The 19688-nt window shown below is 44.5% G+C and overlaps 2 protein-coding genes across 7 annotated transcripts; one reads left to right on the forward strand and one right to left on the reverse strand.

The window, feature by feature from the left end:
• Positions 1 to 347: 347 nt before the first annotated feature.
• fam149b1 (family with sequence similarity 149 member B1) lies at positions 348 to 12463 on the reverse strand. 6 transcript variants are annotated; one of them, XM_029251551.1, is made up of 16 exons: positions 12297 to 12463; positions 10909 to 11022; positions 9964 to 10108; positions 9074 to 9216; positions 7874 to 7984; positions 7606 to 7746; positions 6871 to 7052; positions 6154 to 6296; positions 5076 to 5144; positions 4294 to 4409; positions 3875 to 4108; positions 3317 to 3440; positions 3106 to 3237; positions 2298 to 2379; positions 1243 to 1383; positions 348 to 1040 (listed from the first exon to the last, which is right to left on the reverse strand). In XM_029251551.1, the coding sequence occupies exons 1-16, from the start codon at positions 12305 to 12307 to the stop codon at positions 958 to 960; spliced, it is 1971 nt and encodes a 656-aa protein (XP_029107384.1). In that variant the 5' UTR covers positions 12308 to 12463; the 3' UTR covers positions 348 to 957. The 6 variants fall into 6 exon arrangements, with proteins under 6 accessions (XP_029107384.1, XP_029107383.1, XP_029107382.1 ...); XM_029251550.1 differs by having other exon boundaries at positions 1243 to 1380; positions 12261 to 12463; XM_029251549.1 differs by having other exon boundaries at positions 12261 to 12463.
• A 512-nt stretch (positions 12464 to 12975) lies between these two features.
• On the forward strand, positions 12976 to 19233 carry ecd (ecdysoneless homolog (Drosophila)). The gene is made up of 14 exons (XM_018749272.2): positions 12976 to 13108; positions 13391 to 13635; positions 14319 to 14436; positions 14633 to 14720; positions 15022 to 15200; positions 15391 to 15583; positions 15973 to 16101; positions 16568 to 16693; positions 16783 to 16868; positions 17033 to 17127; positions 17567 to 17777; positions 17910 to 17977; positions 18100 to 18305; positions 18450 to 19233. Exons 2-14 carry the CDS (start codon positions 13428 to 13430, stop codon positions 18669 to 18671), a joined length of 1929 nt encoding a protein of 642 aa, XP_018604788.2. The 5' UTR covers positions 12976 to 13108; positions 13391 to 13427; the 3' UTR covers positions 18672 to 19233.
• The last annotated feature ends 455 nt before the right edge of the window (positions 19234 to 19688 follow it).

A 19688-nucleotide genomic window follows, 5' to 3' on the forward strand; every position in this document is an offset into this window, starting at 1 on the left:
ATCATCTTGTTTATATATAATGAATGTTCAGGAGTAAACCCATGTTTCATAAAAAATATTTCTTGCCATGTTGCTGCTATTGATTTCTAAGTTTTTAAAAAATTCTTCAACATTACCATTACTACTACATTAGAACGTTACTGCACATGTACCATACATGTTTTAAATGCCTTACATGCAGAGCATTTATGTCTTACATTTTTTAACATTGCTTCGACACTTTTGTTTGCTCTTCATTAAGCTAATGTATCCTATTCATGGAATCCATTTTAATCAAACTATTTTCCACAAGCTGTAAAACTTTGAAATTATAAAAATCTTTAGAAATAAAGTTATTTATTTGGTGTTACAAAACACAAGGATGAACTTCAACAGGAATTCATAACTGTACAATGGTGCATTTCAAACCTTGGAAGGACTACAGTACTATAGTACTATATACATGTCAACTGAGGTGGGAGTGCCCTGGGAGTGCTCTGGTGCCCTTCTGTTAGGAGGGTCTGCAAAGCATCCATGGGTCTGATGCCATCATTGTGGGCTGTTCCCTTACACCTCTGGTGCCACCCAGCTCAGCGAACCGAGACTCCAGCAGAATGGCTTCCTTAAACAAGAGAGATTTCAAATCCCTTTATTTTCCTTGTATTCAAGTAATTCAGTGTCAAAGGGCTGCTTGTTACCTTGTTCTCTGACTGTTCGCGAAATACCTGCATAGGTGGACTGTTCTTGTGCGACAGAGCTGTTTTTTGGAGGTAAAGGAGGATGGAACAGCAGACAGGTATTTGTCTTTGGCAGCCGGGAGGTAAGCTTGCTTACAAAAATAGGACTCTAAGGGAAAGCAAAAATGTGGCCAAGCGGACCATTTAAAAAAGAGCAGCTGTGGAGAGTGTGTGGGCACTGTGCTGGTGGCTTGGCTTTGAGCTCTTCTGCACTGCTGAGGCATGTGGTTTGGAGGGGCTGCTATAGTCCTGCCCTGCTGCTCCGCGATGAGAGGCCCCCGCGGCCGTGCGACCGTGTTGGGACAGATACGGGAACCAGCAGTGCTGTGGGGAGACAGATGGAGAAAGGGCCTTTTTAAACGGGCACACCCACACATTAAGTCACCGCTAAATGTAACTGATGCTTTATCGACGTCCCGAGGCTGGGAATATCTTACTGCCATATGGAGGGTAGTATATCACAATTACACCCTTTCCTTCATAAATAAAGATGAGCAGGGTCTGGATCTCACTGGCTTCCCCTGACCTGCAGGAGGTGTCTGCTGGGCTGGTTCTTCCTCATCTTCGATAGTGGAATGGCCAAAAGTGTGATGTGCAAAGGAGTCCAGAAAGGAGGAGCTGCTGATTCCCAGACTGATGCCTGTCACTCCAATACCCAGGGAGTCTGCTGGGAAAAAACACTCCTGAGAAAACGATAAAGATGCCTCTCTCAGTGAAGAATGACAAGATGTTATCTTATTTAGCCCAGGATTAACAAAGAAGCTGATACAGTCCCCATGGATAAAGGCTGCAAATAAATAAAGCAATAGTAGGGAAAAATGTACACTGAGCCATTGGTTTAAAAACACAATGAAGATGGGAAGTCAGTTCATAACTTAATTTATTTCTAAATCCAACCAATACGTAAGAATCAATAAAACACAAAAAACATGAACATACCTTAATTTATTCAATGTTTTATTTATTTAATTTATTTATTTATTTATTTTTTAACAAACCTCAGATAAAGCTATGATGAATTTAAAAAAACTGGTTTAAAATTTCTAACTTTTTTGTTAATTTCAAGCTACCCTAAAATACAGAAGTAGAGGACAGCTGGTAGCATAGTGATTTGAGCTGCTGCCTTTGGATCCAAAGGTTACAGGTTTGATCCCCACCTCTGGCTATAGTACCCTTGAGTAAGGTACTTGTCCTAAATTGTTCCAGTAAAATTAGTCAGCTGTATAAATGGGTAAATGATTGTAACCTTAACATTTTACATTGCTTTGAAGAAAATGTAAATTGTACATAAATGTAAAACTGTTTTACTGTCAACTAATGGCTGGGTGTAGGAAAACAGGTTGCCTTTGCTCCATAACAAACAAATTCCAGAAAATAGACAAGTGAAGAAAATAAAACTAAATGAATTGAAAAAATAACCTTCAAAAATGTGTACGTAGGATTATTATTATTAATTATATGAGGTCTCAATGTATGTACATAATAAAGGTCCTTTCTTTTATTGACTGCATTACAAATTTACTTTCCATACATGACTTTTGTCAGTGTCAGTCCAGCTCACAGTACCATGCAGACACCTACCAGTGCCCATGGAAGCTCTGCTGGGACGTCCTTGCCCCGTGTTGTCCAACACCGTGAAGGAGCGCCGGTAGGGCGTGTCCGACTGTAACACAAAGTGGTGGTAAAGCAGGCATCACACGCACCATACACCTCAGCTGCAGTGCCATGCCGTGCCAGAGATGAACAAGGACAATACAACAACAGCCGGACCTGATTTGTAGAACCTTTCAAAAATAGAGGTTCTCAGTGCTAGTCTAAAATGTGGTCCAGTTAGTGAAATAAGGGGAATAAATCACTTCAGTCACTTAAAAATAGGCATTCACTGAAAACTGGTCTCCCTTGAGTCCCATCCAGGGTGTACCCCCTCAACCTTGTGCCCAATACTTCTGGGACAGGCTTCCGGATCACTACAATCATGCACAGGACAACTGGTTAGTGAAACTGAGTGGATGGATGGATTCCCTTGTCTAGGACTGGGGACGACCACCACGTATGATCTGTATTTGACTATACAATATTATCACTATATCTCAAGGGGAGACAAGTCTTGCAGTGGTCAAAGCAATAATATAGATGGCTATGTGCTACAGTTACTCAATGTCACGATGCACCGATCAATATCATTGCCAGACTCAAGAATTTACAGTCACGTTCATTTATTTATGTGAGGCTTTTCACCAAAGCAATTCACAACGATAAGCTACTTAGAATTATTTACCCATTTATATACCTGAAAAATTTTACTGCAGCAAATCAGGGTAAGGGTTATCAACTGGTGACATAAAATCCTTGTGCTTATGAGGTCTGGTTTTGTGAACATGTTACTCACTCTGAAGGTGTGTGTGGTGTTAGGGCGAGAGAAGACATCATGCAGGTGAAGTCGGTCCCTGGGAAGCGAGCCACCTGCCATGTCTGTGATGGCACTATGGGCCCGGTTTGCATGTCCTTTCTGCCGCTGGCCCTGCACACATCGCAGGTGAGAGTGATGGTCTGCCTATTGTGTGGAACCACGAGTGAGAGCATGTCCCGCAGTGCAATACCTGGCCTGGTCGGGGATGGTGTCCCGAGTGGGTGGCCTCCGCGTCGCTCATAACAATCGGTGGGAGGAGGGTGTTGCGGCTCAGCCCCATTGCTGAAGAAGCTTGCCGGTCACCGGCAGTTACCCTGGGGACCAACAGAAACAATCCACCTTGCAGGAGTGACTCCTCATTGCCAAGTTCCAACCCCCACCTTGCGAGGGAGTCATTAGTCCTTCGCTCAGATTTACAGATTTCCATTAAGCCTTCATTAGAGACACAACAACTGATACAATATTCTGAACACGACCAGTCATACTTCTTAAAGCGATTGTCATCACGTCAGGTTCATAGAAATAACATCTCCCCGTTTTGACTTTCATTTTATTTGTCAGCTTTCCCCACTTTGAATTTATACTTGCGCAGCATATGGTGCAGAATTTTTATTTATTTATTTATTTATTTATTTATTTATTTATTTTTACAAAGGCACCTTCTTCAAAGTGTTTTGCTCAACAACAGCAAAAGTGGGACTAAGAGGAGAAGAAGCTGTAGATGTCCCTCTCAGATGGGTCCACTCACAGACGTGTGCCTCGGACCACCTCGTCCATGGAGCCCACTGCGGTAGACTGAGACAAGCTGTTCACCGGGGGCAGCAGAGTGCGCGAGGGGGGGTTGCGACGGCGAGCCGACTGAAGGGGCCGTGACAGCGAGGATGAGCTCTGCTCCAGGGGTCGGCGCGGCCTCGACTTGCCAGTGGTGACCACACTCGAACCCGGCCGATGGGATATCCTCTCTTCGCCATCTTTTTCAGAACTGAGGGAGGCGAAGGCATTGAGCACAGACATTTCATTTATTTATTTACCAAGTTAAGGGTACTACAGCAGGAGGTGGGATTCAAAACTCGGTCTTTGAGTCCAAAGGCAGCGGCTCGAACCACGACACTCATATGATACAGTTAACATTAAATTATATAATATATGTATATAAAATTGCCATACTGTGCTTTGTCAGCCAGGGCTCCCAGGTTCCTCTGCTGGAGGGGGATTCCATGGATGACAATGAGGTCATTGAGGCTGCATTGGGTCACCGGTGCCCCCACAGGGATTCTACTGGACTGTGACAATGAGACAGGGGAAGAGGGATGCAGTGAGCTGCCCCAACACTCCAGAAGGGACAATATCCAGACAATGCCGTCTTTCAGCCCAACCACCCGCAAGACTCAAATGGTGCAGATTCAGTGCAGATTCATTTTCCGGTATGGAACCGGGTCAAGACCAGTACAATTCAGGGTGCAACTGCTGCAGCCACCAAAGTCAGTTAAGACTTTCACAGCTACTGCAGAGACTAGGAGTAAATCCACAACACCGAAGATTAGAAAACAAGCAACATGTCAGTCATGCTCAACGCATTACTCACAAACAAGCTGTTAGGGAGGGCGATTGCGTTTATCCCACTATTAAAAAAAGTTAAAATCATTTGCATCTTATTGAAAAACACCATGATTTTTGTTAGGAGGGTGAAAAGTTAACAAAACACCATTCCAGTGTCTTTTCACTGAAAGAAGAAAGGAGCTACTGTAATGAATGAAGTGGTAAATGAAAGCATTCTTTGAGGTTATTTAAGACGAGCACAGGCACATTCAGCGTAAAACAACATGCTGACAGCGGGCATCTTGTTAAAAAAATAAAGAAAATTAAAAAAATATACATGTGTATGTATATATAATTATAATAATAATAAACTTTTTCGGTCAGTCGTTCTCCGTTAGAGAATTACATACAGCGGGAGGCTTTCTCTGCTTTTTGGATTTCCGCCTGGACTTGTGCTTTGAGCCCCGTGACCTTGTGCTCTTTTTTGGAAAGAGAGGGAGAGGAAGACAGATATAAGGAAAAGTGGTATGGTGGGTGTTGGAACAGTCCAGGGTGAGAGTGGAGACAAGAGAGAAGGAGGAAGAAGAAAAGAAAAAGGAAAAAAAGTTAATGGACTGAATGTGTTGGGAGAGCAGAATCGGGAGAAACAGTGACTACGGTACGAGGGGAGCTAGCGGCCTTGTTTGAACGCTACCCAGAAGTCACGTTAAGCAGACAATATGACCACACCAGAAACATAAGGGGACACTTTGACAACCCTTGAAATGATGAAATGATGCAACTCTTTGTTAGACATGCTGGAGAAGCAAAGATTTGCTGGAAACCATTCAAATAACTCCAAAACCACCTAGGACACTTGTTCTCGATGCTGCTGCTCTGCTTCACCAGTGGTCAGCCTTGGTCCTCAAGAGCCACAAACCTGCTGGATTTGTCGGATAATATACTTTCAGTAAAACCTGAACTGTCTCAGATGCCACAATGTGATACCATATTTCCTGCAAAACGTTCCTGGACTGAACATAATTATATGTTGCGGAAGTGTACAAACCTGCGTACTATAGAGCCATGGAGGACTAGAGTTGGCCAGCTGTGCTGCACCTTATTAAAGTTCATCATCTATGATGGTTGAGAGCCTATCCCCAAAGCACAGGGTGCTACACTTGGCAGTGGACATCTTGGATGGGATGCCAATCCATTGCAGGGTAATCACACACACGCACACACTACAACAATTTAGTGTGACCAGTCCACGTGAAACATGTGTCCTTGGCCTGTGGGAAGAAACCAGAGCACCTGGAGGAAACCATTGCAAACACGGGGGGGAACATGCCAGCTCCACAGAGACCAAGCAAGGGTCAAAACTGTCCGTTCGCAGAACCCCAGCACTATTAAGTACCTATGCTACCCGCTGATTTTTTTACTTAATGGAGTGGAGTCCTGTACGTGGTACTAGGTGTCTGGGTACTGAACATCTCCTCACTAACTGACCTGTGGCTGGAGAGCGGAGGTCAGCTGGGGCACCCGGGCCTGGCCCAACTTGGGTAAGACCGTGGGCAGAGGAGAAAGCATCAGGAAGGAGTCGTTCGTCTCTGTCTGCAGCGGGCTGAAGCTCACCATGTTCTTCTCCTCATCTACATGGGGGGGGGCAAAAACTGTAACACCCATGACCGCATTCTCAAAGTGTACAAAGGAGTATTCACAGGGTACTACAGCGCTGGGGTCTAGTGAGGGCCTCAGGTTGAATCCAGAGGATGGTTAATGAGCTGGATCAGAGGGCCACAGGTTCACGTCTCAAGGGCAGTCTCTTGTACTATGAACCAAGCAAAGGGTCTCAAGTAATTTCATCTTAAAGCGTAAAAACATTTCACACATGTATGTCAATCACTGAAAAATAGCATCCGCTGAGCATGCACCCGATGTGCAGCGGGGAGGAGTAATTACAGCGTTTGATGAATGCATCCTTGCGGCTTTAACATTACATTTTCACCTGACACCCTGGTCGAGGTCGTTTATCCTGCAGATAATGACTCGGTAAACCATAAAGGAGCTCATGAAGGAACTCTACGGGCCCTGAGTGCAAGAATAAACCATCGCGGTATGATGTTAAGTGCAATGTGCTGCAAGCTGGGATCTCCAATACGAAGCCATAACCACATTCCTTTCACCCAGCGTAGCACAGTGGTCCACAGGCGGCGGAATTCGCACCAGAGACGCAGCCCTCCCAGTGTCTGCGCACCAGCTCCTCCATCCAGCCCACGAGCTCCTGCCACACATCATCAAAGAGCAGGTCCAGCACAGCCTGCCTCTGGCAGCAATATGGAGAGACGGGTGGCAGGATGCAGTGCCGTCGGCTATCCCCTGGGCACTGTCGGACCCACTCCTCATCCCTGTAAACACGCAGTTGACGGGGATGTCATTCAATAGTCACTACTCAATGACAAGACATTTAGATTTCGCTGATGCTTCTCTCCAAAGAATCTTACACAATGTTAATTAAACTGCCATACTTACAATTACTGCTCTGGGGCAACTGGGTAATGTAGTGGTTAGAGCCATTGCCTTTGGACCCAAAGATCCAAGGTTCAAATCTCAACTCCAGCTGTAGTACTCTTCAGTAAGGTACTTACCCAAAATTGCTCCAGTAAAATTACCCAGCTGTGTAAATGGGTGAACTGTAGGTAGATAAACATTCTAAGTTGCTCTGGAGAAAAGCATCAGATAAATGTACTCTATTTACAGTGGTTTACCCACTTATACACCTGGGATATTATTTTTATGGGATAAACTCAATGTAAATACCCTGCTCAACAGTACAACAGCAAGAGGTGGGATTCGAACCCAAGTCCTTCATGTGCAAGGTGACTTGTTTAACCCCTCTGCCACCTGCTTCCCCACAATTCGTTGTTGAGGAGCCGAGAGTTGCACATGGGAGACACTCACAGATCCCGGCAGTCAAAGGCCAGATACTCCTCCACCAGCCCCTCAGCCTCCAAGACACCAGGCCGGTCCTCACCAGAGCAGGGGAGCTCAGTCTCAGCACACAGCCTGGACAGAGCTGCCTTTCTCCCAAACACACTCAGCCTGACAGCAGAAACACACAAAGGCAGCTCATCACCCTCACCTTTCCACAGCCCACGGAAACGACAGCCAGCGTGGTACGGCCCCTCCTGCACCCACGCCCTTTTCACCACCCGAGAGCAACGCTTACTCAACGCTTGTCTTGTTCTTGCCTTCTTTGTCCGCAGGGCTCCCCTTCCCCGTAGCAGCAAACCATTGGAAGCCATCATCAGTGGGACACACCAGCTGAGTGCCCAGGATCCTGTAACACCAAGTGACAAACTGCTCAAAGATTGTTCCATAAAGCTTGGATGGAGACAGTAACGATCCTCACATGGTGAATGAAATATAACGAATAATAATAAAAACTCGCTTTTCACATTTATTTAGCTGACGCTTTTTTCCAAAGTGACTTATAATTTCTTACTAATTTACACAGTAGAGTAATTTTTACTGGAGCAACTAAGTACATTGTTCAAAGATACTACAGCTGGAGGTGAAATTCAAATCTATGACCTTTGGATCCACAGGCAGCAGCACTACCCACTATGCTATAAGCTGTCCCCAAGTTCTGAACAACTCCTAATTTGGAGACTGCACCAAGGGAAACACACACGCAGACTACATGTATACGAGGATCTATCCAACATGAGCACTTAGAGGACCAGTCAAAAGTTTGAGTACACGTGGACAATACCTGTACGGGAGGAACTGGAGGGAAAAGTGAAAGCAAAGCAACACACACATAGCCAACACCTCCGGAAAATGCAGCGGAAGACCTGGGAAGATGTGTTGTTAAAAGAGGCAGCTAGTAGCGTAGTAGTTAGAGTTACTGCCTTCAGGTGCAAAGGTTACAGGTTCAAATACCACTTCCAGATGTAGTACCCTTGCCATCAAGTCAACCCTGACCCATAGTGACCACCTGCACAGCTTTCGTGAAAAAGGACAAACAGAAGGGGGTTGCCAGTGCCACCTTCTGTATGCTGGAGGAGGCACACGCAGGGAGAAACACAGAACCACCACACACCTCAAGCAGGGCTCAAACCCCATACCCGCCAAACAGTGAGAGACTGGTCAAACCTGTCATGTCACCACATCCCCCCTTGAGCCAGGTACTTACTCTAAATTGCTCCAATAGAATTACCCAGCTGTATAAACGGGTAAATAATTGTAAGTACCTCAACATTCCAAGTTTATAACAGAACACATCCAGCAAGCGTTCTCAAACTTTTGACTACTATTCCTACGACAAGGCTGTGATTCCTGAGGGATAAAAGTGTGGGATAATCCACTAGGCAGCAGTGTCACCAACAATAACAAAGAGAGATGCTCAGGTACTGCTGGCAGGTACCGCAGGTGAGGGAATCTGGATGCCCACAGCTCACACTCGTCCTGCAGTCCCTGGAGCCGCCCGCCGCCCTGGCCCTCGTACAGCTCCTTGTCGATCTCCTCAAATAGCCGCTGCACCTGGCGTGACGCCGCCTTGTCAAACTCCTGCATGGTGAGGGATGGGGAGAGCAATGGAGGAATGTGAGCTCCCACCACCCCCTCCGTGTGCCCCGGCCGTCCCCCTCCCAGAGATGCATCGCCACAACAGAGCTTTGATTTTTTTGACTCTCCCCCCACCCTTTTCTTTTCTTTCTCTTTTCTTCCTTAGCACTCATGAATTATTAGCAGGCTGTTTGTGCTTCCGTTCTCCCCGCTGCCAGCTCCCACGGGCCCCGGCATGTGTGGATTTGTAAAGGAAGTCTGAGGACACAGCCATTTGTAAATAAATCATAGCATTTCTGACGGGTTTAAAAAAGAAAAGCTGAAGGTTCTTTAAAAAAAAAAAAAAAAGAAAAAGAGAAGAACACCATTACGACATATGTTTCAACATTCTACAAGAAATCCAGTCCGGGAACGTGCTTCTGAAAACGCTGGTACAGCCTAAAATTAGCTGACCTACTTAAAAAAAAAAAAAAAAAAAAAAAGACTACATTTATGTTATTAGTTGGTTACATTTAGCTGACATTTTTCTCCAAAGCAACTTACAGTGTTAAGATTAGGATTATTTACCCATTTGTAGAGCTGGGTAATTTTACTGGTAAGTACCTTGCTCAAGGGTACTACAGCCAGAGGTATTTTTTTCAATTCAATAAAGTTACATTCTGCTTCCATTTATTTACTATAGTCTACGGCTTGTAGGTGTATAATATGGGAACGGCTCTTTTGCAGTCCAGCAGCGCAGGAGGGACTCACATCATAGCCCCAAGAGAACACGGAGCTCCTCTCTGTGGAGATTCCCGTTCCTGTGTAGCTCTGGATCCCCGACCATGACCTCGTGGTGTCGTCTGTGCTGTCCGTCGGGCATCGCAACCTCCTGCACGTGTCAGATGCCTCCGAGCTGAAGACAATGGACAAGAACGTACTTATAAAATGGTTTGTAAAACAGTATGCTGTGTTATGCCGGCAGCAACGTCATAAATCTCATGTTTACCGCATCTCTTGACCGCATTGAGGCAATACCATCTAGGTTTGTACAAGTACACTCTATGACTGAGGCTATACCATTTAGGTTTGTATAAGTAGACTCTATGATGTTCGAACAACAACGAAATCGCCTAATGACGCATTTATCAGAATGTATCCCTGTCGTTAAGCGACATATGTAGCAGGGTACGGGTTGAATGAAGAAGATCCAAAAGCCTGTTGCTGTCCCCCTCATCCCCGAAAACCAGAGCTTCCTTATCCTTCTGCCCCTCCCCAGTCACTGTGTTTTGTACAGCGGTATACAGTGATCACAAACATCTACATTTATTCATTTAGCAGGTGCTTTTTTCAAAAGCTACTTACAATTATTTACTCATTTATACAGCTGGCTAATTTTACTGTAGGAGTTTAGGGTAAGTGCCCTGCTTAAAGGTAGTACAGACGGAGGTGGGATTCAAACTAGCACACTTGACCTTCATCTAAATAGTTGCTGCCAGTCCGGCCCCAAAACGGACCCACCATGTCCCACAATAATAATGCAATATCCTATACACTTACCTGGCATAGGGGTAATATTTCTACAGTGAAAAATTCATTCCATACTATCTGATGTCCAAGCTCTGTCACTGAGCACAGCACTGGGACATTAACACTATACATGAAACAGAGCCCAACCCATATAACAAACAAAAAAAAAAAGACTATAAAAGTTACCTGTCGCAGGTGGAGGCTGCCTCAGGAAGGTCATGGAGGAGGTACTGAGGCAGGGAGTCCTCCACCTCATCTGGCAGAGGGTGATGTTCTAGGGTGTTCCGGGACAACCCGCGACTTCACCGAGGACAGGAGGAAAGGAGGGACAGCAGTTCAGCTACAGCATCATAGAGGTAAAGAAGGCAGCGCAGGTATCACAACAATGTTCTTCACTTTATACGTGGGACAGCTGGTAGTGTAGCGGCTAGGTGCTGCTGCATCTGAACTCAAAGGTCTGAATCCCACCTCCAGGTCGAGTACCCCTGAGAAAGGAGCAAAAATTGCTCCAGTAAAAATGACCCCGCTGTAAAAACTGGCAAAAAAAAAAAAGTGTTTTACTGTAAGTTGCTTTGGAGAAAAATTTCAACTGAACGAATAAATGTCACACATATTTATATAGCAGCAAACAAAAAGCTCTGATTTGACTCGGTGTTCAGCGTTACAAAAGAGAATAATTACTACATTCATTGACTCCTCTAAGATAAACCGATGCTCAATGTTAAAGAAAATGTATGAAGAAGATTCTGGCCACCTTTTGAGTATCACATTGCTGGCAGACACCTGATATGACTTTAAAAATTAAATTAATATTATATTTTTATACATTGATATTTTGCCTCTAATTTGTGGTACACTGAACCCTCAAACACAACAAAAACCAGAACATCAGCTTATGAAAATACGCATTATGTAATATTTTTCGTGAAACGGGCTAGTTTTTCTGGACAGTTAGGTACTCGTAATGAACGAAAGACAATGGAACGTCAAATGAAGAGCTGGATCATATAATACATTTATTGCAAACATAAAATAAATTGCTGTTGTCGTTGTTCTGTACAGAAAGACAGAGAGGAATCTTACTTTAGGTGACATGTTCTTCCTCCATAAACCATTTTCCCCATAAAAAAAATCATGGTAATAGGAGCTCCTCACAGGAATTCACCCAAGGTGGTTTCAAGGAACGAATCGACCCCGCTATGCGAGGAATAGGTGTAAATCAATAATAATTATTACTAGTATTAGTAGTACTAGTACATTATTATTATTATTATTATTATCAAACAATAAAAATTATTATTATTGATCCATCTCAGGATCCGTTATTATTATTATTATTACTACTACACCTATTAAATTAGGCTATTTGAAAAGCAAGGCCAACCCTGCCTTCAGGTTACAAGTTCATATCCAAAAAAGCCACTAACTCTCCCCGTCACCACCACCACCACAGCGAGGGTTGTCCCAACGGCGGAAACAGCAATAAAAAATAGTAAAAATAATAATATTAATTATTATGATAATAACAGGCGTCTCACATCTCAAGGCTGTGCGCCACCGGCCGCCTGCTGTACCGGGAAATCATGCTCGGCTCCCCGCTCCTCACGGACTCTGTCTCTGGTCCGCAGCGGGAAGTCTGCTGGCCTCGGGTTCGCGGCCCCACTCGCTGCTCTCACCGGGACCGCGCATGGCTTTCGTCGCGCGCACCGCCCCGGGGCTCCCAGGCCTGGGGTACTGGGTGGGGAGGCCTAGGCTAGTAGTACACTACACATCATCATTCATGATTTATACACAATTAGGACTTCTCTTCTGCCGGACAATTTACACGGTTAGCTACCTAAGTTTAAAAAAAAAAAATAAATAAAAAATAAATCCGTGTGTAAATGCCTTTTGGTTTAAAATGTTCTGTAGTGTTGAAAAACCACTGCTTTCGCCATCCACTGCGGAGGTGTCCATCTATTTATTCCGGGAGGATTAGCGCCACAAAAACAGCAACAACCCGGCTGTCATGGATACTCCATTTCCCCGTCCAACGTCCTCATGGGAACTGTAGTCCTACTTGCCTACTGTAAGCAGAGCGTCTGAAAAGATAATCAGTTACTGGAAATCAGGAGAGTTCAGTAACTGTAACAGGCTTAGACACGTATGTATGATACACTCAAATCAGAGACAAATGTAATGTAGGGTCCTTTATAATTATCTTTCATCAAGTGCAGTGAGTGTGGTGGGAACTCAGCATATAGAATGTGTTTTCCAGTCGGTGAATTTTGTCCGCGTGCTTCTGACCGGGGAAGACAATAAATGGTGCACCACGCACGGACGGCGTGGTTCCGGCCTGCGCGTCTTGCTGTGGTTTTAAATGTCAATATTGTTGGCCGAAAAGTGGGTAAGGATTAAAAACAGCCAAAGCTGCTCTGAATTTGCCAATATTATCAGCTGTCGTGTGTTTGCGGAATTTAAAAGAATAATTTTAATCCTTTCAAGTTTGTGGTGTTTTGTCACCGCACTGACTGTTTTTGTTGTGTCGTGTGTGTCATGGCAAGTACTTACACCATGCACTGTACTTTCGTGAGATATTATTGTTTTGATTGTCCTTCGTGTATGTTTGTTTTGTTATGTGATGATGCGGAGTATTCATTGCATCACTTTCATGTCTGTCTGCATGAAGATTCGGGACACGCACAGACAGAGACTAAGCCGTGGCTATGGACGCCCTCCGACGACCCCCAGTGCCTGATGATGTGGTTCATTACCAGCTCTTTCTCGTCCGGTCCGATCCCACTGAGGCCCGGGATGGCGAGCCGGAGCTCTTGCAGAACCTCTTGGAGAAGATTCTTGCAGAGTTTGCCCCTCTTCTGGTTCAGTACATCTGGCAACATGAGCCCTTCAACATTAAGTACCATCCATTGAAAGGTCTCCCTTTTTGTATTCCTGGTCATCAGGTGGCCCAGTCAGTGACATCAGGGAAATAACTTGAGTTGCTTTAAAAAAAAAAAAAAAACCCCAAACACTGGTTTTCCTTGTCTAAAACTGGGGTCCTGGTAAATTATAAACTGTTTCATACAGATTATCAGTTATCTCAAGGATGGTCAAGACCAGTGTTGCACTGGAAAGAAGTTTAGGCTTATATGCCACAGTCACTCAATGTCACTGTGCGCAGATCAATATCACTGCCGGGCTTACGGTTAGGACGCAGTTCAGAAACTTACTTTTATGTTCGTTTATTTATCTGATAGTTCTTTCCAAAGCAACTTTATACTTTTAAGTTGCTAATAATTTATTCACCAATTCACAGCTGTGTAGTTTTGCTGGAGTGATTTGGGAGAAGTAGGTTTGTCAAGGGTACTGTAGCAGAATGTAGGATTTGAATACAGGTCTTTTGAATGAAAGTTGGCAGTTGTAATCACTACCCACCTCCTGCCACTTAAGTTTGCTTCAGTTAGAAATGTTTGTGCTTCAGTTTACAATAAAACTGAGGTGGTAAGAGAGTGGTAAAACTGAAATGCACAATAAGGGGCTGAAAAGTTCAGATGTTGAACAGATTGACCCATATCGGGTGTTTTGAACTTTAACTGTTGTGCTATTATGAATTGCAGGACGTGTTCCGGCTCATATCGGCGGCTCCACTAAGTTTGGCGATAATGTGGAGGACGAATGGTTCATCGTGTACTTGCTCCAGCAGATCACACGCACTTTCCCTCAACTTGCTGCCAGGTAATCTTATGAGTCAGAGAGCAGCACATACAGAAACTGATTTGTATTTGTACTTGATTAGCATCGCATCCAAGATGTACCTTACGTCAGATTCTATGCCTCTGAGATATGCTTTGGATCCCCATGACCTTGCACTGGATATGTGGTTATTGGTAATGGCTGGAGGAATAGATGTTATTAATTTGATTTGTTGCAGAGTTCAGGACAATGATGGGGAATTCCTCCTGATTGAAGCTGCAAATTACCTTCCCAAGTGGCTGAACCCAGAAAACAGTGAGAACAGGGTGAGGTGTGTGTGTGTGTGTGTGTGTGTGTGTGTGTGTGTGTGTAAAATCCTATTTGGTGGAAGCAGGGCTTTGGAGGATACAGGTTCAGATGGAGTAAAATGATGTATGCATATAGTTTTTACCATTACTAAGAAATGGTACATATGCCATGGAGACTTAAAGCCCCAACAGTCTTCCCAACCATCCTTTCTTGTGTAAATATTAGGGTTTTTTTTCCCCCCCTCATGTTTTTAAATTATTCATGTACAAAATGACAGCTTAGAGGCTTTTTTTTTCCCCCTCCCCTTCCTTCCTCCAGGTATTTTTCTACCAGGGAGAGCTGCACATTCTGCCCAATCCTTCCCACCCCGGAGACCTGGGTTGGCCACGGGATGTTGTACCCAGTGAGGCTGAAGCTCTGACCTTTCTCTCCATGCACAAAGAAGCCTGTTTAGCAGACCACCGAATTCAATCTGCAGTTGGGAAAAGAATAGAGGGGTAGGAAAGTTGAGGGATGTTTGCAAAGTTTGTCACAGTTGTGAATTAATTTGTCTTGGTTATAGAAAAGACTGGACTAATCTTCTACATGTTTCATTGCATGTACGGATAGTTCAGTGGTATTAAAAATTACATAGGTAATCACTGGGGGGAGTTGAAATTGAGAATTGATGTTGCTTTTGACATGCAGATATCCAGGGAAGATTCAGGCCCATCTCCATCGTGCCAGCTGCTTTGTGCCTGCTGGAATTGCTGCTGTGTTGGCCAGCCGACCAGACCTCCTTGCACCTGCTGTCTCTGCCTTCTACCTGAGGGACCCTCTGGACCTCCAAGCCTGCCGCACCTTTCATACGTTTCCCCCAGACACTTGTGTCATGACCTCGGTAAACTTTTGTACAAATGCCCACTAGCTTTTTTTTTTCTTCCCCCCCCCCGTGCTGTTCTTGAGGTCCCTAATTTGATTTAAGTACTTTAATATAACCCACAACATAATTGGATATTATAATGAAGAAGGTTAAGTTTAATTTCTCATACTGTTCACTCTTCCACCACTCATTTCTCTCTAGGAATAGTGTTGCACTGAGCAAATGCAAAATAGGTCTTCAAGTATGAGATGTTTAAACATTTGTATTTATCAATTGCTATTCATTTAATTTGTCAGTCTTTACATCTGTTTTGACTTCACATTTTCAGATATAAGCATGTTACTGTGTGCTTTTCCAGCAGTATGGTTTAGAACCAATGCCGGGGGTTGTCTGCATCTTGACCACAGGTGGTGTTCACACGGTGCCTGTATGCCCAGCTGCAGCAGCAACGCTTCACCCCTGACTGTCGCAGTGGTTTCAAACTCCCTGCCCCCTCTCACCCCCAGTACCGTAGCTATGACCTGGGCATGAAGCTGGTGAGTATCCTGAGTCCTTCAAAGAACATTACTATATGGGAAACCAGCAGAGAAAATGGAAATGACTCAACTAAAAATGTTTTAACCCCAGCATTCAAATGCTACTGTCTATTGGTCAAACATTTGAGACACAACAGGAAAAAAATAGCCAGCACAATAATCCCTGGCTTACTCCAGGGAATGCTTGTCATCCCTCTGCCAGTCATCAGACCAGCTGCTCATGATGATTGTCTACCAATTGGTAGCGGCTGGTCATTATCAGTCTGGCTTTAGACAGGTGGGAAATTGAATGCTGTTCATTGGGGTCCTCTGTGCTGTCTGCTTGGGAATGTGTAATCAAAAGTGCTAAAATGAGCACTTCCTGTGTCATTGTGTAGCTACTAGCCTTATGTATGTAGACCTTTTGTTCTTTGTGGCTTAGCACAGAAATAAACTCATAGGGCATACCATTTCTTCTTACTTTCAGGCCCATGGATTTGAGATCCTGTGTGCAAAGTGCAGGTTGCCATCTTCAGACAAAGAAGCCCCAGTCAGCTGTAATCCCCTATGGAGAGGATTTATGGAGAGCCTCAAGAAGAATGACTACTTCAGGGTGTGCTTATCAGTGATGGCACCTAATGCCAATAAGGTGTTTGGCTCTGTTTACTTTCCCTATGTGATATGTGATCCTTATGTCTGTAGGGGGAGATGGAGGGTTCAGCCCGTTACAGAATACTGATGGCTCAAGCCGAGATCTCTTTCAAACAGTCCATCACCACTCCGCACAGGTGAGCAGGTCTAATCTAGGGCTCTGGACTGCTTGCAGGGTGTGTTTGGGGTTCAGAGGGCCAAGGTGTTCCAGTGGACATCACACAATATCACTGAAGACCTTGCATCACCCTGAGCTTTCCAGTTGTCACCAGTAAAGATAGACAACTTCTTTTGGTGACAGGACACCTGGGGAGGAGGTTCTTGAGGTGTTGCACAGCGCCTCATTCAACATCGAAGAGTTAAAGGAGCAGGAGGCCCATCTCCCTCCAGAGGACAGTAAGTGTCTAGCTTTTGTTCATGTGCCACAGTAGCTGCAGGGGTGGTACAGAGAGTCGTGCTGCTGTTTCACAGCACCTGGGTAGTGCGAGAAGACATGGATTCAGTCTGTGTGGAGTTTGCATGTTCTCCCTGTGTCTGTGTGGGTTTCTCCCACAGTCCAAAGGCATGCTGTTCAGGTTTCATCAGTGTGAGTGACATTGTTTCACTGATCTATGGTTGAGTGACCCATTATAAGTAGTGTAAGTCACCTTGGTGAATAAGGGGTGTGGGCTGATAACACAAGAGTTCTTTGAAAGTTGCTTCTGAGAAAAGTGTTTAACTGCAAAGGGCTACATTATTTTGGACCTTTCCCTTTAGACAGGCAATTCAGAGGGACTAAGATGCTGCTTTGTACAGTAGGAAAAGGGTTGCACCAGCTTTATTTTGATGTATTCAGGTGACAGTTGGCTGGACATCTCACCTCAGGAGCTAGAGCATCTGCTAGAGGAGAAGGCTGGGTGGGGTGCAGATACATCCAACCTGTCCAAGGTGGACAGTGCTGAGGGGGCCAAATATGATGAAGCCAGCTACAACCTGGTGGCTGTGACGAGAGGTGTAAAGAACTTCATCAACACCATCTCCTCACATGAGGGAGCCGAACTGCCCTGGTGAGGCATTAATTGGAACGATTAAAAATGACAAATGTAGTGTTCGTTGACATTTGTGTTCATGTGGTAACTTTATCACCCTGTTTTTCAACCCTTGTTGAATTGGTAATTAAAATGTTTCTTGTGTTGCAGGTTGTATTCAGATGAGCCCTTCAGTGTTGATCCAGCCTTAATGGCCAGTACTTTAGAGAATTTGCTAGGTATTCCTTATTCTTGTATTCATCTGTAGCACAAGGTTATGCAGCTCTACTCTGTACAGGCTAAGTTTACTGGCTTGGTTTCCAGTTAAGCTCCCAACAAAATGGTATTTTAAATCCTACAGGATGCCAAGGAGCAGAGCTAGATTCAGATGATCTGGAGGATGATGACTGTGATTCTGATGATGACCCTACTGTGAGATCTGTAGGCCAGTATCCAGACCTCAAAGAAGAAGCAAAAGAGGATGCTTTAGGCACTCTAAAGAAGTACATGGATCAAATGGACCTGGAGCTGAAAGACACAAACATTGGAAAAAGTTTTGTCAAGCCTGTGAGTGTCCCTTCTGCATCATTTGTCGTCATAATTATTTCTGTAATTAGTTGAGGACAGATGGAGAGGTAGGTGGAAGATGAGCTTTGATGCTTTCACTGGGGCTTCTGATGACTGTTGGTGACATCTAACCTTTCATTCCAGGAGCCCAGTGAGAAATCAGACATCCCCGAAGAGTGCCAGCTTCATCCTGGTGCAGTGGAATTGCAAGGGGAGGATGAGGAGATTCAACCTCTGGATGTGGACTTGAATCTGGTCACCAACCTGCTGGAGTCACTCAGCTCACAGGAAGGCCTTGCAGGTCCTGCCTCAAACTTGCTGCAGAGCATGGGATTTCATGTGCCACAGAACTCTGATGAGACCTAACCCCACCCCTTTACCTGTTCCGTAAACATGCTGCACTGGGTACCACCTCCACATGACCCTGATCAGTGCTGGCTTATTCCCTAGTTACATGCCAGGTTCTTATAGGGGTAGTGCTTTGGGGTCTACTTGCCCCAGAGCACAAGTCAGTCCTGACCCAACCCATCACTAATAGCTATTTCTTAAAGGTACAGTGCATTACATTTCACCTGCCCAACTCTACAATCTCACTAGTTATACTGTACCTGTTAGGGGCATGATTCATGCAACCACCTGAGACAAGTCCTGTTCTGATGTCATTATCCTGCTTCTAACTTAATTGTGACCCCGCAATTGAAAATGAATATTCCAAATCCACAGCAGCACTTTGTCTAGATACATGATCTGGAGTGTTTAATCTTCATAAATTGTGTTCTTGCTCATGTACTTTTGTTCTTTGTTACCAGTGCTAATAATCTTCCATAAAGCAGGTAACCTACACCATCTTTATTCTTGCTTCATTTGAGTGTAAGATCCTTCCAAAGTCAACCAAATCATGCAGTTTCCCAGAAATGTATACCATTCTTGTGTAAAGCGGTTTTAATGTGGGAATTCTATTGAATTTCAAATAAAGCTTTTTTTTTTTTTTCTTCTCAATAATGTTGATATTCTGTACTAAAATCAGAGGCTGCTCTGCTTTGGGGCTGTAGTACTGAAAGCATGGCAAACAAATGAGGACAGATGCAAATAGTCAAATGGGAGACCTAAATATTTCCATAGGGGAGAAATACAGCCACAGAGAGTTGATGGGAGGGTGGGAAGGAAGAGTTGAAGAGACCTGCAGGTGTGGTTCTCTTCAGGGGTGTTTTGGTGATGGAATTTGCCTTCTTCAATGCAAATGGGGAGCTCCACATGAATGTGGAGATTGAGTCTACAGCGAGGTTCAGTGACTAACATTTTTTTTGGACATGCTGAAAATGTTAGACAATGGGAGTCATTTAGCAGTAGTGACCTCATTCAAGGAACTCTCACAGCATACTC

Source organism: Scleropages formosus, chromosome 4 (genome assembly GCF_900964775.1).
Source record: "Scleropages formosus chromosome 4, fSclFor1.1, whole genome shotgun sequence".
NCBI classification, from domain to species: Eukaryota; Metazoa; Chordata; class Actinopteri; order Osteoglossiformes; family Osteoglossidae; genus Scleropages; species Scleropages formosus.